Source organism: Melanotaenia boesemani, chromosome 14 (genome assembly GCF_017639745.1).
Source record: "Melanotaenia boesemani isolate fMelBoe1 chromosome 14, fMelBoe1.pri, whole genome shotgun sequence".
Classification (NCBI taxonomy): domain Eukaryota; kingdom Metazoa; phylum Chordata; class Actinopteri; order Atheriniformes; family Melanotaeniidae; genus Melanotaenia; species Melanotaenia boesemani.
The window spans coordinates 5,256,686-5,281,943 of record NC_055695.1 but is presented as its reverse complement, the minus strand read 5'-3'; the positions used below and the strand labels follow the sequence as shown (position 1 = coordinate 5,281,943).

At 37.9% G+C, this 25,258-nt stretch overlaps 1 protein-coding gene across 4 annotated transcripts in view; it reads left to right on the top strand.

The window, feature by feature from the left end:
- The window catches only part of LOC121652732 (carboxyl-terminal PDZ ligand of neuronal nitric oxide synthase protein-like), a 196,756-nt gene extending 182,053 nt beyond the window's left edge, over positions 1–14,703 (top strand). For all 4 annotated transcript variants that reach the window (XM_042005671.1, XM_042005672.1, XM_042005674.1 and 1 more), the window contains exons 11-13: positions 7,760–7,956; positions 8,072–8,196; positions 10,883–14,703. In XM_042005671.1, the coding sequence (XP_041861605.1) occupies positions 7,760–7,956; positions 8,072–8,196; positions 10,883–11,534 (974 nt within the window). In that variant the 3' untranslated portion in view covers positions 11,535–14,703. The remainder of the gene's footprint in view (positions 1–7,759; positions 7,957–8,071; positions 8,197–10,882) is intronic.
- Positions 14,704–25,258: the final 10,555 nt, after the last annotated feature.

Genomic DNA, 25,258 nt, shown 5'->3' with positions numbered 1-25,258 from the left:
ACCTCCTAAGGATAAACAGCACTTTGTCTTGTCTTTACTTCTGTAAGCTACTTGATTTAAATAGTTATCGTTTAAATTTTCCAGCATAGTAAAACTGGCTCATACAACCAGTTTTACTTTTTTGGAATCTGATACAAAGATCTTCTAGCTGCTAAGAAAACTTTTTTCCTTCTTCCAGATACAGCCACTTCCAACCCCAAACAACCCAAGATGGTGTTGCTCAAAATACCTCACTTCTGGCTTTAAAACTGACGGGTTACATCCCAGAGGTTATGTTCACCATTATACACGGTCTGTGTGGCTGGTCTGTCCATCTCTTCTCTTGAGGGTTCCCTTGTTCAAAGAAACAGACTGATCTATAATTATGCTGTCTGATTAACATGAGTTCCCTTTTGGAGAGGATTTTCTTTAGTGTTGCAGGCGATTGCATTAAACTGACTGTGGACTCAGACTGATGCTTCTCTATCAGGCCGTTTATATGTTTTTGTTTTGTGTAAAGTACTGTATACTTCTCCTTTTATTCTCTGATTTCTTTTTTCTTTCTTTTCCTTCAAAACCTTTTCTGCAAATGAGGCTATGAAGGATCAAACTTACTGTTGGCATTTTCCCTCTTTTTCTCTCTGGAATCTGGCTGTTATGATGTGTGTTGTCTACAGCAGTTCCTGAAGAAAACAAAATTAAACTTGTCTTTAATTATCACAGACAGATTTCTTCAGTAAATTTGTAAATTTGAGAAAAAACACATTACAAGACCTAAACAGTCTCCATTTCTGCAGTAAGAAAATATCTCCAGATCATATATTTACACTGCCATCTTATTAGTCTTAACCCTTTGACTCGATCCTTTAAAAGCAAACAAGCAGAGTGTTTTAAACTGTGATTTTTGCCTCCTCAGAAAAGAGCAGGAGGTAAAAAAAAAAAGCAGATTAGAAAACAACAGGAAATTAGTTATTGTAGTTTAGCCCGCTCAGCAGCACAGTCAGCAGATGGAGCTTACATGATGACATACAGCCCATTAAGGCCACCTCCATCACATCTGAACTGACGGACATTCACATGCACATTTACAGCTGCAGCCCGTCCAACAAAAGTCCTATCAATTCGCACGCTGCAAATACAAACTAATATTGACTAAATCTTTTAGCTTTTCATGTGCTAATTTACCAAAATGTAAATTAAAAAAACACCAAAAAACAATCCTCAAGCTGTGTCCCATGGCTATCTGTCTCCAAGGGAACAATATTCTGAGGGTATTTGGGTGGATGATGAACTCAGGAGCCCCAACACCTCTCTGTGGTCTATGCATGTATTTGTGGGGTTTTTTTGTTTTGTTTTGTTTTTTTTTTTTGTTGTTTTTTTTTCATTTTTTCATTGTTTTGTGTTCAGTTTTCATTATTTTTTATGTTTATATCTCTTTCTGCTCATATTTATTCTTTTTTTTTTAAAGTAACTGCATCTCTTTGTCAGTTTTATCCCTTTTTGTCATTATTTGACTGATTAATGAGAGCTGTCAGTATAAACTTCAAATAGAGGTGAAGGACCAGGGGCCCAAAATGTTTTGCACTTCATGGATTAAGCCTGGTTGGGCCCTTTGACTTATTCTAGGAACACTTTGCTCTGCTGTGACGTGCACAATAACCCCTGGTTATTATGCAGAACAGTGCCTGCTGAAAAAATTACAGCGTGTGAATCATGAGACAAAATATGACTTTGAAATGCAATAACTGCTTTTTAATTGGGATTCAATTTTCATACTTGACACAAATAAAATTCACATGATCAGCTTTGATTTCTGAAATTGGGACAGAAGAACACAGAGGAAAAAAAAAAGAAAACCCGGTGGTTTCATCAGCCTAAAACTTAACGGGGTGCAGCACCGAAGACCATTCCATCTTCTCTTAGGGGGAAGACATGGATTGATTGTTTCCCCATATAAATTTCCAGTTAAGAGGTGCAGCTGCAGGTAGTGGCCACTTTGCATAGCTACTCTAGTTTCTTGAAACTCCAATTTTTTTTTTTTTTTTTTTGCGAATTTTAAAAATGCATGTCTAAATCTCAAATCCTTTTAATCACAGTTAATATCCAGACATTATTTTTTCAGGACAGCCTCAGTTGTCAGATTATGAGACTAAAATGATGAAAAAAGAATGTATGGATGGATATAGCATCATAAAGGCCGACCAGAAGAAGAAAACAGAGTTTATTACTGACATTACTTTGTAGAAATAACAGACAGATCAATAGTGACCAAGTCTACAACAACAACAGGAACTATTTACATATTTATACATTTACCATCGAGTGCTTTTGTTTGTTTGTTTTTGTTTTTGTTTTTCGTTTTTTGCTATTTAGTTATTTGAGCTACTATTTACCTACTATCCTCCAAAACCAACTCCAACTCAGCTGGTTGTTGGTGTGTGTTGGCTTTATTCTAGCCGTAGAGGACCGTCATAGAACGTTTTGCTCACTTGTTGATCTTCGGCTGCTAATGATTAGACATAACCATCAATTTAAGCTAATCTAATTGGTCAAACGTTTGACAGGACGTGGTTACATCATAATCTCCTGATCAAAAATCGGGGTCTTTTAGCAACATAGTAATGATGGCGATCTTTTTTAATTACAAAAATGTACTAAATAATGGTGTGATTCATAGACGACTTTTTTTCATGGACCACCCTATATTTTGTGACTGGAATGTAAACCTCCTGGAACGGATATAAATCACCAGAAGGGTAAACTATCCATCACAATTTATTCCACAGAACTAAACACTGCCGTTCCTGAGACATTGTTGACAATGTAACAATAGAGTTTTAATTAATGTGTATGAGGTGGCGATTCAAAGACTGTATTTTTTTTTTTTTTTTTTTTTTTTTTTATGTATTTATTTTTTCTCATGGCCTTGGTAGCACTTATCTCTTATTTTCCTTCATCTTTTTATTTCCCAGCAACACAGAAAAGAAGCTGGCATGCAATGGATGGCCATGAAAAAGACACATAGTTTCACACCTCCTCACTCTGGAATTTCCTAAATGATTTATTTTCAGGAGAAAGAACAGTCGCCTCAACAGTTTGTTTTTAACCCAAAGACACATCCTGCTCTGTAGACTTGGCAGGTTACCTTTTTAAAGCTTTCTGCAGATGTGCTGCATATTGAGCTTGTCTTTTTAGTGTTCTGTCTGCAGACTGACTCATTCATGTTGAGATCAGGGCTTTGTGTGGGCACACGTCTGTTGTAAAATGCTTTGTTCCTCTGCCAAAGCGAAAGCTGCATTGAGATTTGCTATAACTGCAAAATACAGCATCAGCCTTGGAGGAGGATGCTTGCTTTGGGAGTTTTTGTTCTTGTTGTGACCAAAAATAGTTCTTATATGTGTCTGTGGGTTCGTGTTTAATTCATTTGCTCAGAAAAATATCTCTAAGGCAGTCATGTTAGTATTTGATGGATAAATAATCTGAACTGGATCAAATATATTAGTATGACCATGACGTCTGGCTTATCTCATTATGTTTTTTTTTTTTTCCTAAAACACTCATATTTAAATTATTCTCTCTAACAGTAAACCCACTTGTAGATTTCTCTGTTATATTTCCTGCGTCCTCCCTTTCATTTCCGTTCACTTCAGCAAAGACGAACTGACCTCCAGTCACGGTTGGAATGCCGACATTTGCCCACAGAACAATCAACAGCCTTTGAAAAAAAGCCACATTTGCATTCGTTTAGATGTGCTGGATCCTTGGGAGCAAAAAGGAGTGGTCCAGCAGAGGAGTGGATGTGAGTAGAAATAGTTGGACACATCTGTATGGAAATGATGATGACGCAGACTCCGGGGCTTCTTTTGAAAAACATCACACTTAACCTTTGCAGCAGAATTCATGTTGGGAGTGTAAGTGTCTAGAATTACATTTACTGTAAGCCTTCATTATAGGTAGAAGGGATATATGGCTTCATCATTATATGAGATCAATAGGAATATTTTAACCCTGTTCAATGTGAAAGCATTGATCTAGAGATCATTTGATAACCTTGGTGAACAGTCAGAACACGAGTGGCATTGGCAGGCAGTTTTTATCTTGGATGCAGACGGTTCTCACCATGAGTTCCCTATTTTAGAGCTAAAGATTGAATCTTTAAAGCAATACGACATAACTTTCTGACCTTGAAATTAGGGCTGGACGATATGAACTAAATCTTATATCTCGATATTTTTTTACCTGAATCACGATATACGATATATATCTCAATATATTTATTTATTTATTTATTTTTGTCAAGTAACCAAAGAGATAGTTCTAATTACAGCCTTAATTGCTAAATATATTTTTATTAAGGATCAGCAGCACATGTGCATTAAAACAGCTGACTGAAATTAAAGTACCGTTATATTAAATTAAATGCTCCTAAAACAACATAAATTAAAAGTACTTTTCAATGACCATAACAAAAATACAGCTGTGCAAAATGCAAAAGGAAAGATGCTTTTAACTCAAAACAAGCTATCTCGATATAAATGATATTCCCTCCTTCTATACTGCGTCTGATTAAGTCTCAATATATTTGAAAATCTCGATATATTGCCCAGCCCAACTTGAAATGCTGTACATCTGGCTTGTTTTTTTGGCATACTGACATTCATCGCGTACATTCCTGGAGTGATCGTTGCCCTGCAGAGTAACCTTTTAACCTATTTGAGGTTTTTTGTTTGTTTGTTTTGTTTTGTTTTGTTGTTTTCTTTCCAGCCCGGGGCATCATGTGATATCTGTATCTTGTTTTATGGCACCGCGTCACACTAGCAATAAAAAAAAAAAAAAAAAAAAACAATGCAAAAGGAAATTATAGGAGGAAGAGACTAAAAGAAAGAGAGAAAGTGACAGAGAAAGAGATGGGACAAGAGTTAACATCAGATTGACTGGCTAGAGACATCTCAGAGAAGAGACTGGATTCAAGATGGCTGCTGCGTTAAGTAGTTACATTTTCCTCAATAACTTTGTTCTTGTTTTCAAGGCCACAAAAACAAGTAGAAAATCTGGTTTTTCCGGTTAATTTATACAGTGGTCCCTCGCCATATCGTGGTTCATCATCATCATCATCCTCGCTGTTTCGCAGATTTTTTCTGTATGCAGCACTGCATATTTAAAATCCTGTGCTTTGTTTCTTGATTGGCCAAAGAACTCTGTCCAGTGTCAGTCTACTTTGTGTCCTGTGTTCTTTAACTGTAGCCCAGTTCTCATATTGATTCCTGATCGCTTCGCTATACTGTAATACGGTAATGTTGCTTCACTGTGAAAATGTCAGCAATTTTTTTTTCTTGTTGGATGACAGGGTGAGTAATTATTAATAAATTCACGTTGTTAAATATATGTAGGTTTTTGAGAGTGTATAAAGTGTGTGAGAATGTTGAAAATGTTTATTATAGTTTGAGAAAGGTCTATAAACAATACGAGGAGGGATAATTAGGCCTTAACATGCATTTAAATTGTGAAAAATTAATAAGGTCGTCAATTTGCGGATTTTATTTATTGTGGGGTGTTTTCAGAACGTAACCTCACCCAATAAATGAGGGACCACTGTACTCCACAAGAAGCTTCGTCTGCAACGGGGCGGGGATTAATGACGGGGGATATTCAGGTTTTTATGTGGCATGAACAATCGACATGGTTATTTCACACGCAACAAGAAACTTTGTCCGTTGCAGGGCGTGGCGGTTTATGTGGCACACGTGTTGGATACATTTTCATACTTTCTTACCACCTCAGTCATCTGATCTCTAAAACTATGTGTTTAACCTTGTTGAATCTTTCGCATGAGCAGAAATGCAGAAGTGACAACTTTCCACATCACGCTTTTCCGCAATGACCATGCCCACCTCCAATGTTTGACCAATCCACCAGTACCCCAAGAGAAGAAAGTTCTTCTTGACTGATGTGTCGAACAAGCTGCAAGAACTCCCAAACCAGGACCGCGAAAGCAAAATAACATAATTTTGTTCTTGATGCCTCAAAAACAATAACAAATTTCTCGCTTCTTGCAGAGTATGTAACAGCTTTTAGCTTTTATTAGAGTTTCCTCACATCCTAACTTTCTGAACCCTAAGCTGCAAAAAACTTTATTTTTATCATCAAAGTCCCAACAGAAGAGAGGTCCATCCAAAGACAAGACAAAGTAAATCCTCATTTTCATGAAGCAATGAAATGTTTACAATTTCAAAGCTGGAAAGCTCATGTCGAGGTGTCCCTGAGCAAGACACCAAACCCCTAATTGTGCCTGATGGGTCGTGGTTGAGCGCCTTGCATGACAGCTTTCGCCATCAGTGTGTGAATGTGTGTGTGAATGAATAATGGATACACAATGTAAAGCGCTTTGGGTTCCTTGATAAAGCGCTATATAAATCTAATCCATTATTAATATTATTGTTAATATTATAGCAGGGACTCTTCAAAGTACTCCTATATCTCCTGACCAGGGTTGTTTTCAAGGGTACTTTTAGTTCCTCGTCCCTGCAGTGGAAGGGTCCCTGCAGCCGAACAGCTAAGTAGTTTGGTCTGAGTCAATGATGAAACATTATCCCGTTAAAATGACAGTATCGGGTTCAGATTTTATAGAAAATAGCAGAGCATTATTACTAAAAATAATTCTGTCTGCAAAGTTAAGGCGCTGAAGTCATGATGTTGTGTGTCTAAATAGGTAAAATAGGTCCAGATCTTCCAGATCTAACTACCTGCCCAGCAAAAAAAAAACAAAAAAAAACATTACTTTTACTTTCTGCCTCTACATCCACTTCTGTATCCTCTATAGAGCCTATATAGTATAGAAGTTTACAGTTATCTCTATTCTTCTCACATCTCTTCTCTCCTTGAAGTTAATGGTCTCTGCATCATATGGATTCACTATACTGGATCACATTTCCTCTGCCTCTGGCTAATGGGCCTTTGTAGAGCTCTTCATTGGGATAGTAAATGAAATACTTGTGTGTGCAAAGAGAAGTCATTTTCTTTCCATTTATCTGCTCAAGACAGTGAAGCTTTCAGAAATGCATATCCTGGCCCAGTCGGTGCGCTTGGCCTTCCCCAGTGCGTCCTTTTTGTGTTAAAGCAGAGGCAGATGACTATTTTTCACTTTTAGAAGGAAAGTGATCTGAAGTATGATGCTTCTGTGTCTCATTAAATGCCTTCCGAGAAATATTTCTCTCCAAGAGGTAAGATATTCCGTCTTAAGTGAATTAAACTTGATCTCCCTTTTCTTTTTATGTCCATTATCCTGCATTCTGAGCCATTTATGCTGCATCGTTTTTACTATTGTGTCCATTTTTTTGCATGCGTTACCTTGAGTTTTGTTTTCTATGTCATTCCGTGATCATTTCCATGGGATTAACTCTGGAGTTTTACCATCTAGAGCCCATTTGTTGTGTTGAATTTTGCTGTGATGATGCAACATTTGCTTGTTTATTTTTTTTTTGTTTGTTTGTTTGGTTGGTTTTTGTTGTTGTTGTTTTGTTTGTTTTTTAGCAAAGCTGCAGAGACAAAGCTTTTTCCTCTCTTATTTAGGAAGAAGTCCGAGCTAACTTGGCTGCAATAGCAAATAAACTTCTTGAAATAAGTTCTGAAAGTGTTTAGTGGGGTTTCCCACTTCTATCATTTAAAGCTTGAGACTTCTGCAGCTTTGCTACATACAACTCTCTTAAAGCAAACATTTTGAGAGGCTGCAGTGTTTTAATCTGTTTAACTTTCCCTCTCTACATCTGATTCTTACACACAGTTGATCAAAGTATGTTTGAGAACTCCACTGCCCAGCAGCAGAGTCCTCAGATCTCCAGACCCGGTCAGCCCTCCACTCGACGCTCTGCAGCATCAGTTAATTCCAACCTGGGGTCCAGTTGCATCGACTCTCCATCTTCTGGAGGACAGCAAAGGCTGAAAAATGCTATTAACCTGGGGAAGGCAGTCGGGGCAAAGGTTGGTGCAACATAACAATGTGGTGCATTAAACTCTGCAAATCCTTAGAAATATCCATAACTTAATCATTCCTTTCTGTTCATCCTCATCTTTTCCATCTTTTTGTTTTTCTTAGGTCAACGACTTGCTGAGAAGAAAAGAGCCCAGCCATCTCGGGGACATCGGAGTCACCGAGGTCAACAAGAATGTCGGCGCGGTGTGGAGCTGCATGGACCAGCTCAGCCAGACTACTGCAAACAGGTGCACACACACACACTTCCAAACATCTACCTTCTGCATTTGTATTGATTCAAATCTTAAATCTTTATGTATTTTACACCATAGTTAACCTGAGAAAATCATAAAACCTTTCATACATTTTAATTCATAAGGAAACACAATATGATGAATCACTGAGAAAGAGGGTGTGTATCGATGTAGATCAGGTTCTTGCTCAGATAAAGTGAAGAATGTAGGATTTTTCCTGTGAGGTATGTTTTGGAATTAATAATTATACCTCAAATGTCCGTGTGAGACTCCTGAAACTGAATAAAACTGATTTTCAGTCTGAAGATTTCTGCTTCGTATACTGATGTCCTCTTGTACATCTTGTACATTAAGATCTCTGTTTGTGGATTACTTTCAGAAGCATTGATCTGTTGTCTCTTCACTTGGGGAGCAGTCAAAAAAGTAGATCTTTAGCAGCTCAGATCACATTTATCTCTTGATGCTAGATCAAAAGGAAATTTATGATGATGATGATTTTATGATTGTGTAAGATCTCTTGATGTCCTGAACTGAGAAACTAATTCTTTCTTTTAGTTTCTGACTGAAAACCAAAAACTTTCAAATGCTCTTTGTGATGTTTTTCTTATAAATCTTATTTATTCCTTCACTGGCTCATGAAATTCTCTGCTGTTAGAACAAGAGAAACAGGAAGATTTTACTTTGAAATTGTATCAGGGCGTGTTAATAGCAAGACTTTTCTCATCACTCTTGAGAACAGCTTGAGAAATGAACATGGTTTTGGTTATTTTTAAAATGCACAAGGAGCCAAAAGAGTAAAAACCAGTAAAGTTAGACTGAAGTCCTTGCTTTTTGCTCTGGACTCCGCCATCACTCAACATGTTCTTATTAGTCGGCAGGTGGCAAGATATCTCTGTCCACATTGAGGGAAAACTTAAGTCATTAAACTTGTATAATGGAAGAGAAATATTTGTGCTATTTACACATGCACAGCAGCAGAATATTTAATGTATTTTCACACAGATCAGGGTGTAGGAGGTTTTTCATTTTTAAGTCTGATGATGTGACTTAAGCCTGGTACAAATAAGGATTTTTTTAATCTTATGAGATTTTTTATCAGTTCGAGACCACACACGTGAAGATAAAAATCAGGCATTAAACAGTTTTTATCATACTGTGTGTGGTGTGCTCCGATAATCTAATCAGAGAACAACTCACATCTAATGATGCTGTCGCGCAACTACAATCTAGTCCTCCAAGCCGGATATCTCACATGACCAAAAACAAAGAAGAAGAATCATAGCGACAACCGGCAAAAAATGAAGAAGAAGAAACATAGGCTGTGTCCAAATGTCCACCCTACTCCCTAACCCCTTATTCACCACATAGGGCTGCACTATATAGCACACTACATAGTGCACTCATTCAATTGGCGATTCGAACCCGAAGCTGTCTATTTTTCCCTCGCCGCAGACCACTTGACTACCAGCCGTCACCACGGCAACCACAACAGCGTCAAGATGTCATTCCAAATCATTCCAAAGTTGTGTGTAAATATTTTTATTTTTATCCCTTATGTTGTATTTTATTCTTTGTTACATATCTACTAAATAAGAAATGTTTTTTCGCCTCCTTGCGCCATGTTGAGCTTCTGTCCACAGTGCATTGTGGTCTATATTGACCCGTCTGGTGACCATCGATGCTCACTACTTTTCAAGATGAATTGTAGGTAATTTTGAGTGCCCTACTTTTATCTCTCTGGACATTCGGACACCCCTACAAAATGGCGTGACCCCTATATAGGGCACTATGTAAGGAGTAGGGTGCACATTCGGACACAGCCATAGTAACAACCGGCAAAAACGTAGAAGAAGAACCATAGTAACAACCGGAAAACACAACACCCAGCATGGAAGAGTATATACAGGATGAGGGAATGATGGAGATTTTGGGACTGTTGTCAACAGAAAATGCCAGAACGGTGTGAACACCGGCTTTATATACTTCCTTGTTCCCCAGCCAGCTCGCTCTCTGATTGGTTACATTCCGTGCCATGTCACCATCCACCCAGTCAAAATTCTTGACTCATCGGCTTTCCTCACACATGAACATGTTTAATATTTCCAATTCTCGGCTACAACCCGTTTCAGAACTGATTAATAACTAACTAATAATTGTAAAGAAAGATCTTATAAGACTCACAATGATCAGGCGATTGCCATCCTTGGTCGGGAGAAGGTCAAATCGGGACAACAACAGCCAGATAATCTTTATGTGGGTACCAGGATTAAGTTACTATTCAGGGTCTTCTTGTGATCACCTTCAACATATTCACCAGTCTCAACAACCATTCCTCTTTTTCCCCTCCTCATCCTCACACATAATTTTTGTCTTTTTTTTCTCCTCTTTTTCTATATTTACATACACTTAATTTACACGTACACCCTTTTAATATAGAAACATGAAAATGGTAAAAAGCCTAGAAAAGTTCTTACTGTCGTCTTCTCCTTTTTGGACCACAATAATTCAACGGAAAAGTCTGAACATTTTAATTAAGCGTTTCCGTTTTGTTTTGTATCTGTTTTGTTGTTTCGTTAATAATTCTGAACTTCTATTTTTTTATTTTCTTTTTACTTTTTTTCTTTTATTGTGTTAAAAAAACTAAACTTAATTAACCTAAAAACCTTTAACTCTTTTCCAGTCACATCTCACCTTTCGACTCTTTCCCTCGGCTGGACCCGCCACCGCCGTCAGGGAAGAAGCGCCTCCCTCGAGCACTGAAGACGACCCAGGACATGATGATCTCCTCTGACCCCGTGGTCTCCTCCCCAGACGCTGCTGACTCTCCCTCCTTCCTCCCATCCCCTGAAAAGACACCTCTCACCACTAAGGACGAAACGAGGAACGATGAAGAGCAACCACAGGGAGAGAAGGAGGAAGAGAGATCGGCCGATGTCGCGTCCAGCCCGGCGGAGGACGAAGGTGCAGTGGAGTCGGAGACGGCAGAGATCAACTGCAAGGCTGATGGAGAGATGGGAGGAGAGGAGGGTGATGCAGAAGAAGGGAGCACAGAGGGAGGTGTGGAGGAACATCAGCATCAGCTTCAGCTCTCTGTGCCTGATCTCATCAACAAAGATCCTCCTCTGGAGTCCAGAGCCAAACCCTGCGACGTCTGGCAGAAGGCATCTGGGCCAGACTCCCGGCTGGCTTCCACTCCCTGCTCGGGTAAAACTTCCTGCCGCATCAGCCTGGGGGAGGACGTCCTGCTGGGGAACGGCGCCCCCTGTAGTAAAGGCACCGGAGCAAGCGCAGACGATGCAGAGCCTCATCCGGACCTGCTGTCATTCGAGTAACACACACAGAGCTGGAGCTGAATACCAGCCGAGATGGAAAGCTTGGAACTTTGTCCTTTTGAAATCCAACCAACAAATACCTGTGGAGGCAACTCAGACTGCATCAAGTATTACAAATCAATATTAAAATATTTACTGCCACTTTTAAATGCATAACCCACCCTACTGGGGAGGGGGGGCTTCACTTTAGGAAAAGGGAACAAGTTCATCCAAAAAACGATACAGAATCTGTCACTTATCTACTTTTATCAGCTACTTAGAGATGTAAACAAATTTTAAAATCAACCAACATGGCTGATCTCTGCTCAGACACTACTTATTTTGTATGAATGAAAAGGAAAATTGGCATTAGATGGATGACACGTAGCAGCAGAGAACGAAATGTTTTAGTGTATTTAAAGTTTTAGAAAAACAAATGATAAAATGTTTTTTAAGAAAAAATTCTGATTTATTTACTATGTATTATGCTTTCGCTCTTTAAGGTGTCATGTCTGCTTTAGTTATGCAATGACAACCAGAATATGTAACAATGAATGTTAATACTGTGATGAAATATCCTTTAAATGGGCTGAAGAGTCAATCAAACCTTTATTAATATGATTTTAGTTTCATTTAAAGGACGTTTCATTAAAACCTGGTTATGAATCGTACAAAAGCTGCTGCAATAAAGCCAACTAGAAACTGCATCTAATATAAGTTATATAGCAACGTTTATGTTTAGTAGGTTTTAACTCTGCATTAAGGGTTTTCATTTGAACACTGGCTCAGGAGAAGAGAAAGAAAGTGGAAAAACTGAATGGATGTGAACGTGTTTGAGATGGGAAAGTTTAGGTGAAGTTCAATTTCAGCTCACTCAGTGTGAATGTCAAGCAGCAGGACAGGAAGCCTTCATTTAATTGAATAAGAAATTCTTCCTGATCTCTTTTTTGTTCCAGCAGCCACACAGCAGCATCACTTTCCCCCTGCACAAACAGCAACCCTTATATTTAATGTTTTGATATTCTTTTTATTTATTCATTTAAAATTTTCTGCTGTGTGACCACAAAAAAAAAAAACATGTAAAAGAGGCTGCTAAACTGATCAGAGCAAACTGATCCAGTTTCAGGCTGATGATATCTGGATGGATGAGCTGTTGTCCAGCGGTGAGTGATCTGAAAGTGACTTCTACTCAGACGGATGTGTGCATGGGTGGGAAATTAGAGGGTGAGAAGTGCTTTTTGAGCCAAAGAGAGGTGAGATAATAAGCTGTCAACAGAAAGAGATGAAAGAGCTGCATTTTATTTGAACAGATCTTAACGTGACAGACCAAAGATGGAAATTAATGACTCCATCAGACAGGTTGTTGTCATTTTGTTTGTCTGAAGGAGACAAAAGAAGCAATAATAGAGAGATTTTATCTCCTTTGTTTCCACTTTGTCTACTGATGAAAAGGTGAAAACCAAAGTGAATGCTTTTGTTTTAATCCTCTGGTTTTTCTAAGACCTTCTTTTTGTGCATCCAGATATTTTCAATGAAATTCTTTGAGCCATGTATGTGCACACCTTAAAAATTTGAAGTGGACTTAAAGACTGAGATTCCCCAGCAGATAGCGAAACAGACTGAGTCAGGTCATATCCAGCAGAAAGAGAGGAATCTGGAGGACTTCATGAGAAGAGTTTGTCTGCAAAGTGAATATTTTTAAATAGTAAGAACTGCAGAAATAATTTAGCTTTAAAATTTTTAGCAAAACCAACCCTGTAGGATTAAATGGAGAAAACATATTCAGTGACTCTGTTTATATGGGATCCAGCACTTGTGTTTTGGGAATGTTCACTCCAAAAGAGGCCAGGATATGCTGCCATGTCTACAACTCCTCTAGGTTCCTGAGTATTATTTGCTGACACACATTATAGAGGCTGAAAATGAGAAGAACCCAGAAACATAAATGACCATATTTGCAGGGATGTGAGTAAGCAGGTTTCTGCTGTCCACATATTGAAGATATGATGAAAGCAGAATGCTTGTGTGCATGCAACACCTTCAGTGACAATTTCAACCTAACAATCGACAACAGGGAACCTCAAGAGCCGCTGTCCTGCAGGTTAGGTGTTTCCCTGCTGCAATGCATCTGACTCGAATTAAAGAGTCGTAAGTTTGGCTCAGAACTTGACAACAAGCTGTTGGAGCACCGTTTAATTTGGATCAGGTGTGTTGCAGCAGATAAACATCTAAAATCTGCAGGACAGTGGCTCTCACAGACCGGAGTTGGTGATCCCTGATCTACACTCCATATTAGAACTAATTTGGGACATTTATTCATTCAGCTAACTGACTTTTAAGTCCTCGATCTTCATTATGCAATGTTACAATCAACATTTCAGGTAGGTTAGAAAAACAAGTGGCTCTCATGTTAAAATAACCTAAATTACTGCTCTGGTTTTTGTGTTCTTATCGGACCCAAACAGCAGTGGTGAGAAATTATTGTTGCTGTATATTTAATTAAAATAATTCCTGTTTTACCTTCTAGCCTGTTGAGTCTGCAGATGTTTTCAGTGCTCGGCTCTGTGATCGTTGTATCAGCGATGTTAACTTGCTAAACTTAACATGTTAACAGGCTAAAAAAAATAATATGAAAAAGCAGTTTGGCATAGCAGCTGCTCAGATAAGCAGAAATGTTTGTTTTCTTTGAAACAAAGTTAATTTCCACTCTGAAATCCAAAATCCACAGAAATGTGTTTTTTTTTTTTTTTTTTTTGCTGCTGAAGGCAAAGATGTGTTTTGTTTTTTGTATTTTCTGAGTATGTCCAGTGTTTCTTGCCGTAGCAAATGAAGGAATGTGATTTATTTGATATTCAGTCATAGACTAGTTCTGTGTCATTTAGCTGCTTCAGATTTTTCTTCCTGTTTTTATGTTGATAAAACTTTTTAAAGCCAGTCAAAATTTTATAGCAATTTTGACGAATGAAGGAAGCGCAAAGCTGCACATGAAGTCTTTCAGAAACAAGGGAAAGGGGAATTTTTATCAATCCTATTTTTGAACTGTTGGAAATTAAGTAAATTCTATCATTTTTTGTAACAAGGTGAAAATGAAATTGGTTTAGCCTTTTCTTTTACTACTACACCTTTTCAAGTGGGGGAGTAATCATTTCCTGCATTATCTGTAATCTTATAAAAATGGACTTAATCGTGACCTCTGAGTTTTGTCTTTGTGTGATTTTTGACCTTTTAAGCATTATTCTGGCTTTATTTTATCTTTATTTGTTCTGGGAGTTTCAGCACTGTCTGCACTCTTCCTGTTTTTACCAAGTTTTCCTCGTAATGTTTCTGCACCAGTCTTGTGTGTGTCCCCTCCCTCCGTTTGATGTCTGTCCATTTTGTGAGAGCCAAATTCAGAATCTCTGTAATGGCAGAGATTCAGAAGTCAAAGCTGTTCTGATGTTTAATTCATCTGTTTGTCCTAATTCATGGATGATCCCGCTCCTCCTCTTGGCATCTCCAAGTGTTGCCGGCCTTGTGTTTTCTGCTCGGGATGAGTTGAAGCCTGTCGGGAATACGGAGAAGTGAAGAGGCGACTGCAGGATGAGGCGGTTTATTTACCCAACTCCCACATCAGTGCTATAAACAACCCATCAGCCATGACACACAGGTCTCGTCACTGTTTGATTATTCAAACATGAGGCATATGTTGATTCAAAGGCATCTTGGCCTCCATTCATAATTAATATCAAAGTGTTTAATAGCTGGATTGCCGCTGTCAATGCAGGTTTGTTTGTTGCATATCCAGAGAAGAGGTTCTTTGCTCATTTTGAGCTCCCCAGAACCACAGTATTAACTGGAGGTGTTGTGTTTTATTGTTATAGCAAAAGCATGCTAGCTAGGTTCATTTGTGTTTCTAAATTCTCCCAAGGAGTGAGTGTGAGTAGTTGCGTTGACCATGTGATGATCTGGCCGTGTGTATAGGGCATCCCCAAATTCAGGGACGTCAGGTTTTAAATATCAAAGTTTATCTTTGTAAATAAGTGGAAATTTGTTTTATATCAACGGATAAACCTCTTGAGATGAGGCACCTTGTTTTTTGAGGGGGTCCAGACAACCAGGTAATGCAAGTTATAACAGAATAACCCAAAAATCTAACTAAATGACCCAAAAACACTTTACTTTGGACAAAAACAAAAGGAAAAATAGTGAAGAGACAAATATATATATACAGTATATATATATATATATATATATATATTATATATAAAGCTTATGTACATGTAAATAAACATTTAGTTTTAAAATAAAACATTTGAATTGATGAAATGATGGCACAACGAATATTCAAGGCTAACTTTTTTCAGTTCTGACGTCTCACAGTTTTTCTGCCAATTCCCTGAGAAACCAGTGGGATTTTAAACGACCTTTCAGAGCTTCTAAGTAAGTTGGTCAAGTTTTCCTGGAGGCAACTGTAGAGCTCTTTGTGATATTTGTATTCTCCACAGAAACATGGAGGGGCTGTTTTCCCAACCCGTCGGCCTGCCGGACTGAGCTTACTCAAGGTCAGTCGGGAAAGAGCACTTAAATTCAGAATCTCCCTCCTGAGTTCGTGTTCATGCTGACAGAAGGCCCAGAGATAGCATCACAGCTGGCCAAGGTCCTCGACCTGCACAGCGTTTTCATAATACTACATGACCATCTGCAGGAAATACTTAGCATTTTTTGTTACCATCAAACATTTGTCAGTCACAAATTAACTTCAGCCAGTCAGATGAATTGATCAAAAACACAAAACCAGTCAGTGAGTAGAATTTGCCATCATTAATCTTCCTGACAAACCTGGAAGATGTTGATTGATCCAAACTTTTTCTGCTTTTGAAACAGAAACCTGGTATTGATCATGATCTTTCAAAGCTCAAGAGATTCAGGATACTTCAAAGTGTCAGGTATGTGACTGACCCAGTATGAATGCAGGGAGAACTGAGATGGAAGAAAAGATTATTACAGAAACAGTCTCCTCACTGATGTGCAGCTTTGATTCACCAGATGAGGAGGCAGATGTCACGCTGATGAAAGGATGGTGACAGCAGTGCCATCACAGCCTTTTTCTCTTTTAAAAAGAAACCCACATTTATGACTTATGAGAAACTGCTCATAGAAGCTGTAGTAACACACACATATTTTTTAAGATCATCTTTTAATATTTAGATTGTGACAATGAAATTAGTCAATAAAGCTTTACTATATGGTCTGTAATGTTATGTGGTCAGGCTGAAACTGCTTTCAGCCTGTAGAAGTCATGACCTGCCTGAAATGTCTTATTGAGCTTGTGTGGATGTTGTTGTCAGGAGAATTTAGAGCTAGAATGAAAAATAGTTTAATTAAAATAAATAAAATACATGTAAAAACATATATCAGAATAAATTTAAGTATATAATAAAAATAACAGAAATAATTTCATATTTAATATGTTAACGTTAATTGATCTCTAGGAGTTTGGGTGGTTGTTTGTTGCTGTGTGTTGACCCTGCGATAGACTGGCGTCCTGTCCAGGGTGAACCCAGCCTCTCGCCAACTAACTGCTTGGAGTGGCTCTGTCTCCCCCACAGCCCTGAATTGAAATAGGCAATATAGAAAATGGATGGATTATTATCTAGCAAATATAATAAACTTATAAATAAAATGAAAACTCTACAACCTTACGCGACTTATTTCAACCCAAAACATTTTACATTATATTTATTAAACAGCAATCTGATGTAATGTCAACCTTTATCTCATTTTAATCATTTTTAATCCTTCATTTGTCCACTAGTCTGGAACATCATTTCTACTCAGCAGTCTACAAAGCCAAACAATCTAGGACCATGAGTTTCTAAAATGTGCTTCACTGTGATAAACCCTGAAAGGTCATCAAGAAACTTATACAAATGCATAACAAACAAACAGCCAATGGTGAATTTAGCTCCAACCAACACATCAAAACATTTTTCTAGTTTCAGGTTGCTGGTGGTGTAATGGTGCGAGGGATATTTCTTGTCCCACTTTGTTCCCCTTAAGTACCATCTTCATGCTTGTGTTGTTCTTACTCTCAAATGTAAGTCGCTTTGGATAAAAGCGTCTGCTAAATGACTGTAGAATAGAATAGTAAAATAGAATAGAATCTGAGCATGGTTTAACCACATGGCTACTTCCATCCATTTTTCTGTAATCACTGGACTCCAAAGGCCTCCACAGCCACCAGATCTCAATCCAGTAGAGCAGCTTTGGGATGTGGTGGAACGGGAGATTCTCATCATGGATGCAGCCGACAAACTTGCAGCAACTGTGTGATGCTGTCATATTAATATGGAGCAAAACCTCTGAGGTATGTTTCCATCACCTTATTGGATCTATGACACCAAGAATTAAGGCAGGTCTGAAGGAAAAGAGGGTCCAACCTTTTCTCCAGACTTTTCTCATGCAGGCAGCTCTCTCAGCCCTCAGGAGAAACCACATCTGCCGACACATTAGTCACTGCCAACTGGCAGGATTAAGTTGTTATCGAGTTTATTGATCTGTATGGGAAGGATTACAGTCTTGTTTGTGTGTGTGTGTGTGTTTTTTTTTGGGGGGGGGACTTTAGGACTCTGTCTGGTGACAAAGCACCATAAATTTTTACAATAGCTTCAACCATAAAAGGAAAAATCTAAATCTAACTAGCTGTTACTGCTTATTGACAAAAACAACAACACCACACAATAAGGCTGCAGAGTGTTCCCTGTGGGAAGATTATTGATAAATGGATCAAATGGCAACTGGGGAGAGGAAATAAAAACCCTCTAGCAGGTTCCAAATGTCAAACTCAAAGTAGCTTTAAACATTTAAATAAATGGGTCAACTTTGTGAATAGAGTGATATGAGTTTTCTACACCCAGCAGCAGCTCTCTGATGGTCCAGGTTCCAAACTTCAGCATGATGGATTTCTTCTTGCAATTGCAAATTTGGGGAAATCTGAAAGAACATTAGCAAATTCAGAAAATCATTTCACTCTGATGTTCAATGATCATCACTGTTAACTACCTTTGTCTCTCATTAGCAAAACAGCTAACAGGTGAGTCACTTCATGTTTCCCACAGGTAATTAACTGATACTCAAGAGTGGATCTGCTGTGGGTGTTGTTCCTGCTTTTATATCTACTTTCCATGCATAAAATAACACTAGAGGTCTTTTTTTCGTATCAGGAAACTTTGTTAAGTATCACCGGGAACAGATGACTGGACAAATCTAATGGGAAAAAACCCAGAGACCCAAAAATTCAGGGAGCCCCTGGTCTAAAGATAAAAATGTGAATGCTTTAAATGAAAGAGAAACATAAAAAAAATGGGAGGACACACTTAAATTGACCACAGAAACTGTAATTTAAACATCCTAATGCCTGAATATAATTCCAATTATATAAAAACAAAATAGATTCAGGAAAAAAAAGAAGACTTGAATAAAATAAAATATAATTAAATATCAAATATATTATTAACAATTGATAAATAAATATTAATAATAAAGAATATAAAAATAAATGCATAAATAAGGTTAAAGAATGATTAAAATAAAATTTTATTTAAACAAAACCTTTTATATATTAGAATCACATCTGTTGGCGTGCTTTCCAGCTGGTGTTCCTTGAACTTTACCATTCCTAATAAATGGAAACCCCTGGTTATGGGAACATTTGTAATGTAAAAGCAGAGCTGCAGTCCTGCAAGTTTTAAATGTTAACTGCTCTAACACACCTGATTCAAATTAAACGGATCCAACAATCAAGTTCTGCTCAGGGACCCATTCATTTGAATCAGGTGTCTTGAAACAGGGAAACATCTAAAACTTATAGGATTGCGGCTCTTTAGGACCAAACTGGTCGTAGGTCCCCTCCTCTCATCACACATGCAAGAATCTAGCTGGCTTTAAGAGAATTAAATGGTCAAGCTGAGACAAAAGTGCCCAAATAACAAAAAAAATATTTAAAAAAAATGCGAAAATGTCTGAAAGTTGGAACATTTAACCGATGAAACTATCCAAACGATGTGTAATTGTGGGGAAATTTCCACAGATTGTCTTAGAAGAATTTTTTTTGAAGAGACACGATGTCCCCTTTTACAGTTTTGGGAATATTTTGAATTATAACCAACCGTGACATGACAGAGACCACAGGAGAACTTTTTCTTTACTTCATGTTTTTTTGTTAGACATCACTATGTGCTTCTTGTGAGAAAAGAAAAATAAAGACACAAAATTCATGTGTGTTTTTGTTTCCTCAGATGCAGGTGAAGTGCAGCAGTCCCTTGTGGTTTTCTTCTCCTCTGTCTGCCTCTCTCCCAGTGTTGATGACGTCTTTGACAGTAATCTCTCTTGTCTCTCACAGAGACAGTGTTTATCTTTGTCTGTTCTTTTTTTTCCACTCATGACTGACCAAAGGACAGAGAATGTGAAGTTATGCTGAGTGCATCTACTTCACCTCCTCCATTCATCCAATCCATCCATGCATCTGTCGTCAGGGAGCCATCACAGCCTTTCAGAGGCCAGACTGGGCCTCTTTAATAGGAGGAGATTGTCAAAGAGTGCCCTCTAAAACAGAATGCAAGTGGTGGGACAGATGGATAATTAAACAGGCAGACAGGCTGTTAACTGAAGCAGCATCAGCCCATCTTTGAGGCGAAACAGCCCACAGAGGCTCTGCTGCAGTGTTATTTCTTTACCCGTTATGTTTGGGCAGAAAAGTAAAGCAGAGAGCTGTCAGTGCTGTCCACTAAAAAGACAAGGGTAACAGATATTCACCAGCATTTACTAAATTTGGTGTATTATTGTCCTCTTTTAACTGCCTGTTTTCCACTGTGTGTCACATACATATCAGTGTCTAGTCCAAAGATTCTTTAAGGTGTTTGTAAAGCATTTTAGAAAACAAAAATAAAAAAAAATCCTGATGACTTATTCAAAAGTCAAGGGCTTGCTCATGCACCTCCAGAGTATTTTAAAAGTTTAGATGTAAATTCACACACTACATACCATAATACAGTTATTATTTAAGCCTAATAAGCACCTAGACTCTTAATAGGAGACAAGTCAGTGTAATCTTCATTATAAAGATTGCTTGCACATAATACATTATCTCGCATTATTAGCTTAACTCACAAGTTGTTGGCTTCATAACCACAATCTGTATGAGTGAAACAAGAAATCTGACTTTTCTTGACCCACTGGCTTTAATTTGGCCACTGCATATAAGAAACTTACAGATACCAACTGAAGTAAAGTGATTTACAAACCTTTAACTAAGTAATCACAGCAAACTCTGGCATGATTTGACTCAAAGGTTTGCAAGCCACTTTTCTCCACCTCCTTTCATAAAATCTGCTTTGTTCTGATCAAGGTTTTATGGTAATTGTTTCTCTTTTCCACATTCATCTTTCTTTTGAAGTTTTATGAAAAATAAGTATATGGATCTGCAAAGAAGATACTTGAAAAATTGAGCGTTACACTGTCCATTTAAATCCAATCAAACTTTATTTTTAAGCAGCACAATAAAGACAAATTTTGAATATAAACTAAATCTTTACACACTCAAGTATAAAACATCAAAGTTCAATAACACACGCCTGATCATACTCTTTCTCACACACATTGCACATATGCAACTCACACATCTTTTTGCATATAAACTCTTGACTTCTAGTTGCTGTCTCTTTATCTGAAACATCAACATAAAAACAAAACTGGACATAAACATCTGAGGATAAACATCTGGCTTGACACTGAGAGGAGGAAACGATATCTTGGGGATCCGTCCACACAAGGTTATTATAGTTAATAAGAACTAATGAAAAAACGAAAACTAGAATAAAAAAAACATTCTCGTTAACTGAAATAAAAATAAAAACGATAGTTTAAAAAAACTAACTAACTGAACTGAAACTATATTGTGTGTTAACAAAACGAACTAAAATGAAAGCAAAAATGTCCTTCGTTCTCGTTTTTTGTACATTTATTTCATGCATAAGCCCTCGGGGTTGATATGAAATCTATTTACTTCACTCTGCCGGATTTACGCCAGGTGTTTGCGTCGTCCGGCACCTGAAGGTCCGTGACGTCACGTGTCAACAGCGTGTCCGTCCGCGCCGGCTAGCGTGATGCTGCGGAGAAAGTTAGGGGAATTTTCTTTTAATATGACCATGTCAAAGATAAAAGTAAGTGCATTGTAGAAGAAGCAGGTGGTAAAATACGTGGAAGGAAAAACCACGAATCTGAAAGTCCATTTGAAAAGCTGCACAAGGCAAACCACGAGTACCTGGAACAGGTAGCTTCTCTGCCCCCTCCCCGGAAAGAGACGCTTCAGTCAGGCCGAGCAGCATGGGGAAGGAACGTGAGTCACAGACTCTCTCTCTCGCTCTCTCTCTCTCTTTCTCACTCACACACACACACACACACACACACACACACACACACACACACACACACACACACACACACACACACACACACACACACAATCTTGAAAAGCTGAATTTGAGATAGTTCGTTCATTCATAGTGCAAAAGGCTTAAACTGTTCTGTGTTTACAATGTTGGACAGCAGGTTGTGTACGTTTAGCATAGAAAAGAAAAGCACATCAGCGTCCAGCTGAGATAGATCAGTATGTTAACCAGCTGTCTGGCTCCGCGGTCTACCAGACACGTGCACTTCAGTGTCTACAACATTCACTGCATTCACTTTATCATGTCCAGTAAAACGTGAGGTTCTGTACTGTTCATCAGCTGCAGTGATTTGTACTAAAGTTGCTGCACGTCTAGTGCAATTCTTTATGTAGTTAATTATGAGTCGTTTCATTTGAATGAATTAAACCTCTAGTCTAGAATTGGTTGGGTTTTTTAAGTTGTTCGTGATTAGTTACATTGAGCTTCTTTATACTCCAGGCTGCCAAGGACAGTGAATTGTCTCTTGAATGGATTCATGCTATGCTGATGTGTGTCATTAGTATGTTGGCTATGTTGATTTTTACCTAGCACACTATCTCAGATGAAGCATTGCACACATTGTTTTTACTTTTTACTCTTTTGGACCGTTGTGTTGGATTTGTCGATGGCTGTTCATGTTTCCTGCTGATACAGTTTTTAAAAATTGTATCTTGTTGAGTTTTTATTATACAGTGCTTATTCTGATTATTTTGAATTTTGCACCTGGCAAATACCATAATTTACAAAAAAACAAAACTAACACAAAAACTAATAAAAACTAAACTAAAACTAAGCATTTTCAAAAAACACCAACTAATAAAACCTAGAAAAAAAGTCAAAAGAAATAAAAACTAAAACTATTATAACCTTCCGTCCACACCATTGTTCATGCCATTTCTTTAAATGTTTAACAGTGAGCCGTTAAGAACTAAAAGTAATAGTTGAGAGGTTCATCTTTATTTTGTGTAACTCAGTAGATTTTCCTGTTTAATACCAACAAAACCCAACATAGTACATTATTAAAGGCTAAAGTGTTCTATCTAGTGGACAGCTGAGATAATTACACCCTTAATCAAGTGACCCAACAATCAGGAATACAATTTATTATTATTATTATTATTATTATTTGTTTAAGTACTTGCCAGTTCAGAATAAAAACTGTTTGTAACAAAATATATTTAGTATTAATTTAATTTACAGAGTAGGGTTAATAACCCTTGTCTCCTCCAGACATTGCGCATGAAAAAGCTTCTGCAAAGGACAGACTTGTTTATAACGATCCTCACTCCTTCCTCCTGCTGCATTTTAGGAAATCTATTAAAACATCTGAATGTGATCATATTCCAGGTTGACGGCGGGAAGGTGGAGGAGAAAAGAGATTATGAGGCTGAATTTAGACGAATGAGAAGAACATGTATTTTAAGTTTGCCATTATTTGGGCAAATGGGGGGGGGTGAACAACAAATGCGGTGCAATGGACAGCTCAGCAGAGAAAAATGATTTTGTGTCTACTTCTATAATTTCAGACCTTTTACTTGGAAAAAAGAAAAGAAAATGGCCAAAGACCAAATGGTCGCATTTTCCGACTAAAATGTGAGACAGTGCGAGTGAATTTTTCATCTACTTGCGCAATGGCGACCAATACGTTTGTCGGTATTTTTCTTGTAGTAGTTATAATTTAATTCATTTTGTCGCTAACAAACTTCTGCAACCCTCTTCAGGCCAGTAGTGCACAGTAATGCCCAAACTAGCTGCTGGTTTGCCGACTCAAACTAACTTCAATACGAGAAAGGAGACAAACACCAACGAAGAAGACGACAGCCAATGTGCGTGTGAGTGGGGACGAACGTCTACTGTGATTGGCTTATGTGTGAAAAGGGGCGTGTCTGGGGAATTTATTATTCCTCAGTGTTGTCAATTAGCGATATTTAGCGAGCTTTCAGACCCCTCTAGCGACTTCTTTTTTTTTTTTTTTTTTTTTTTTTTAAAGAGCGCGTACCGACAAATGTAGCGACTTTTTTGGGGGGTATTTTTGGAGACTGACGTGAATGAACGTAGTTTACTCTTCCCAATGAGGAGCGGGTGCTGCGCAGACCCCCACCACGTCCAATAGCACTTAAACAAGGCTTGGTCTTCTCGGAGCAGCACACAGTTCCCAGCTGTATTCAGAGGAGACGACCTCTGTTACATGACCTATGTCCATGACCAGGCTGAAAATGAAACATACAAAGCTGCTGTCAGAGGATCCTGCGCTGGCCTACCGTCAGAGTAATGTCTATTAATGAAGAGTGTGGACAAAAATATTTAAAAAGTTAACAGTGTTGGGAAATGTGAAAGACAACTAATTAATAAAAAAAAAAACTTAAAAACTTAAAAGCTGAACTAAAAGATAAAGAAAATATTGACAGACATATTATTTTATTTATTTATTTTGCTGTTCTAAACATTTTTAGGTTGTCTTTTTATCAAGTTTTCCCACTACATCCCTCTCTATGGCAGCATCAATTACAACTATATGTACTAGGTTGATTTAGCTAATTAGTGACTTTTAGGACAGCCAGTGGCTACTTTTCTTACTTTTGTTTTCTTACTTTTCTTTGGGAACAGTGGCTGGAGAGGAGTATCAGTCCCTGAAGCTGTTTATAGCCAGGAACTACATGGACCAGTCATACCATGCCCTATGGGGGAAGATGGTGACATATATCAAATCTGATTTGATTTGACAAGTTCTATGTCTACATGTTTTGTATTAGTGCAACCAGTAAGATGTTTTTTTAAGTTATGTCAACTGCAAAAATATGTGAATTTTAAACATTGTGATTTCTGAATTTATTTTTCAAGTATTTATCACTAATACGGGAAAAATTAGAGGTAATTTGATTATTTGCTATGCAAGGCGATTTCAGTGTGCACCCAAAAATTTCTGCTTGCGCTCCTAAAGATTTAAGTTAGGGGCCACTGCGCTTCTCGTAAAAAAAAGTTAGTCTGGAGCCCTGCAAACAAAACCATGTGGGTACCTAGGGGGGCTTATGGGATGAAGCTGTTTTAAATCTGAGTAAACAGTATTTGATGTATTTTATATAACTTCTGAAAAGCATATGTGTCTAGTTATTGTGAGTAATATTGTCGCTGTGGTTCCATCTTTGTAGGTAGGTATGACTGTATGCATGTGTTTATGCAACACTTTCTATATCAGAACATAAGAAAAAATATGGTTAATTTAAAAAGTTTCCTCTTTATTTATTACAAACAAAAGACTGATTCTGCATCTGTTCCCAC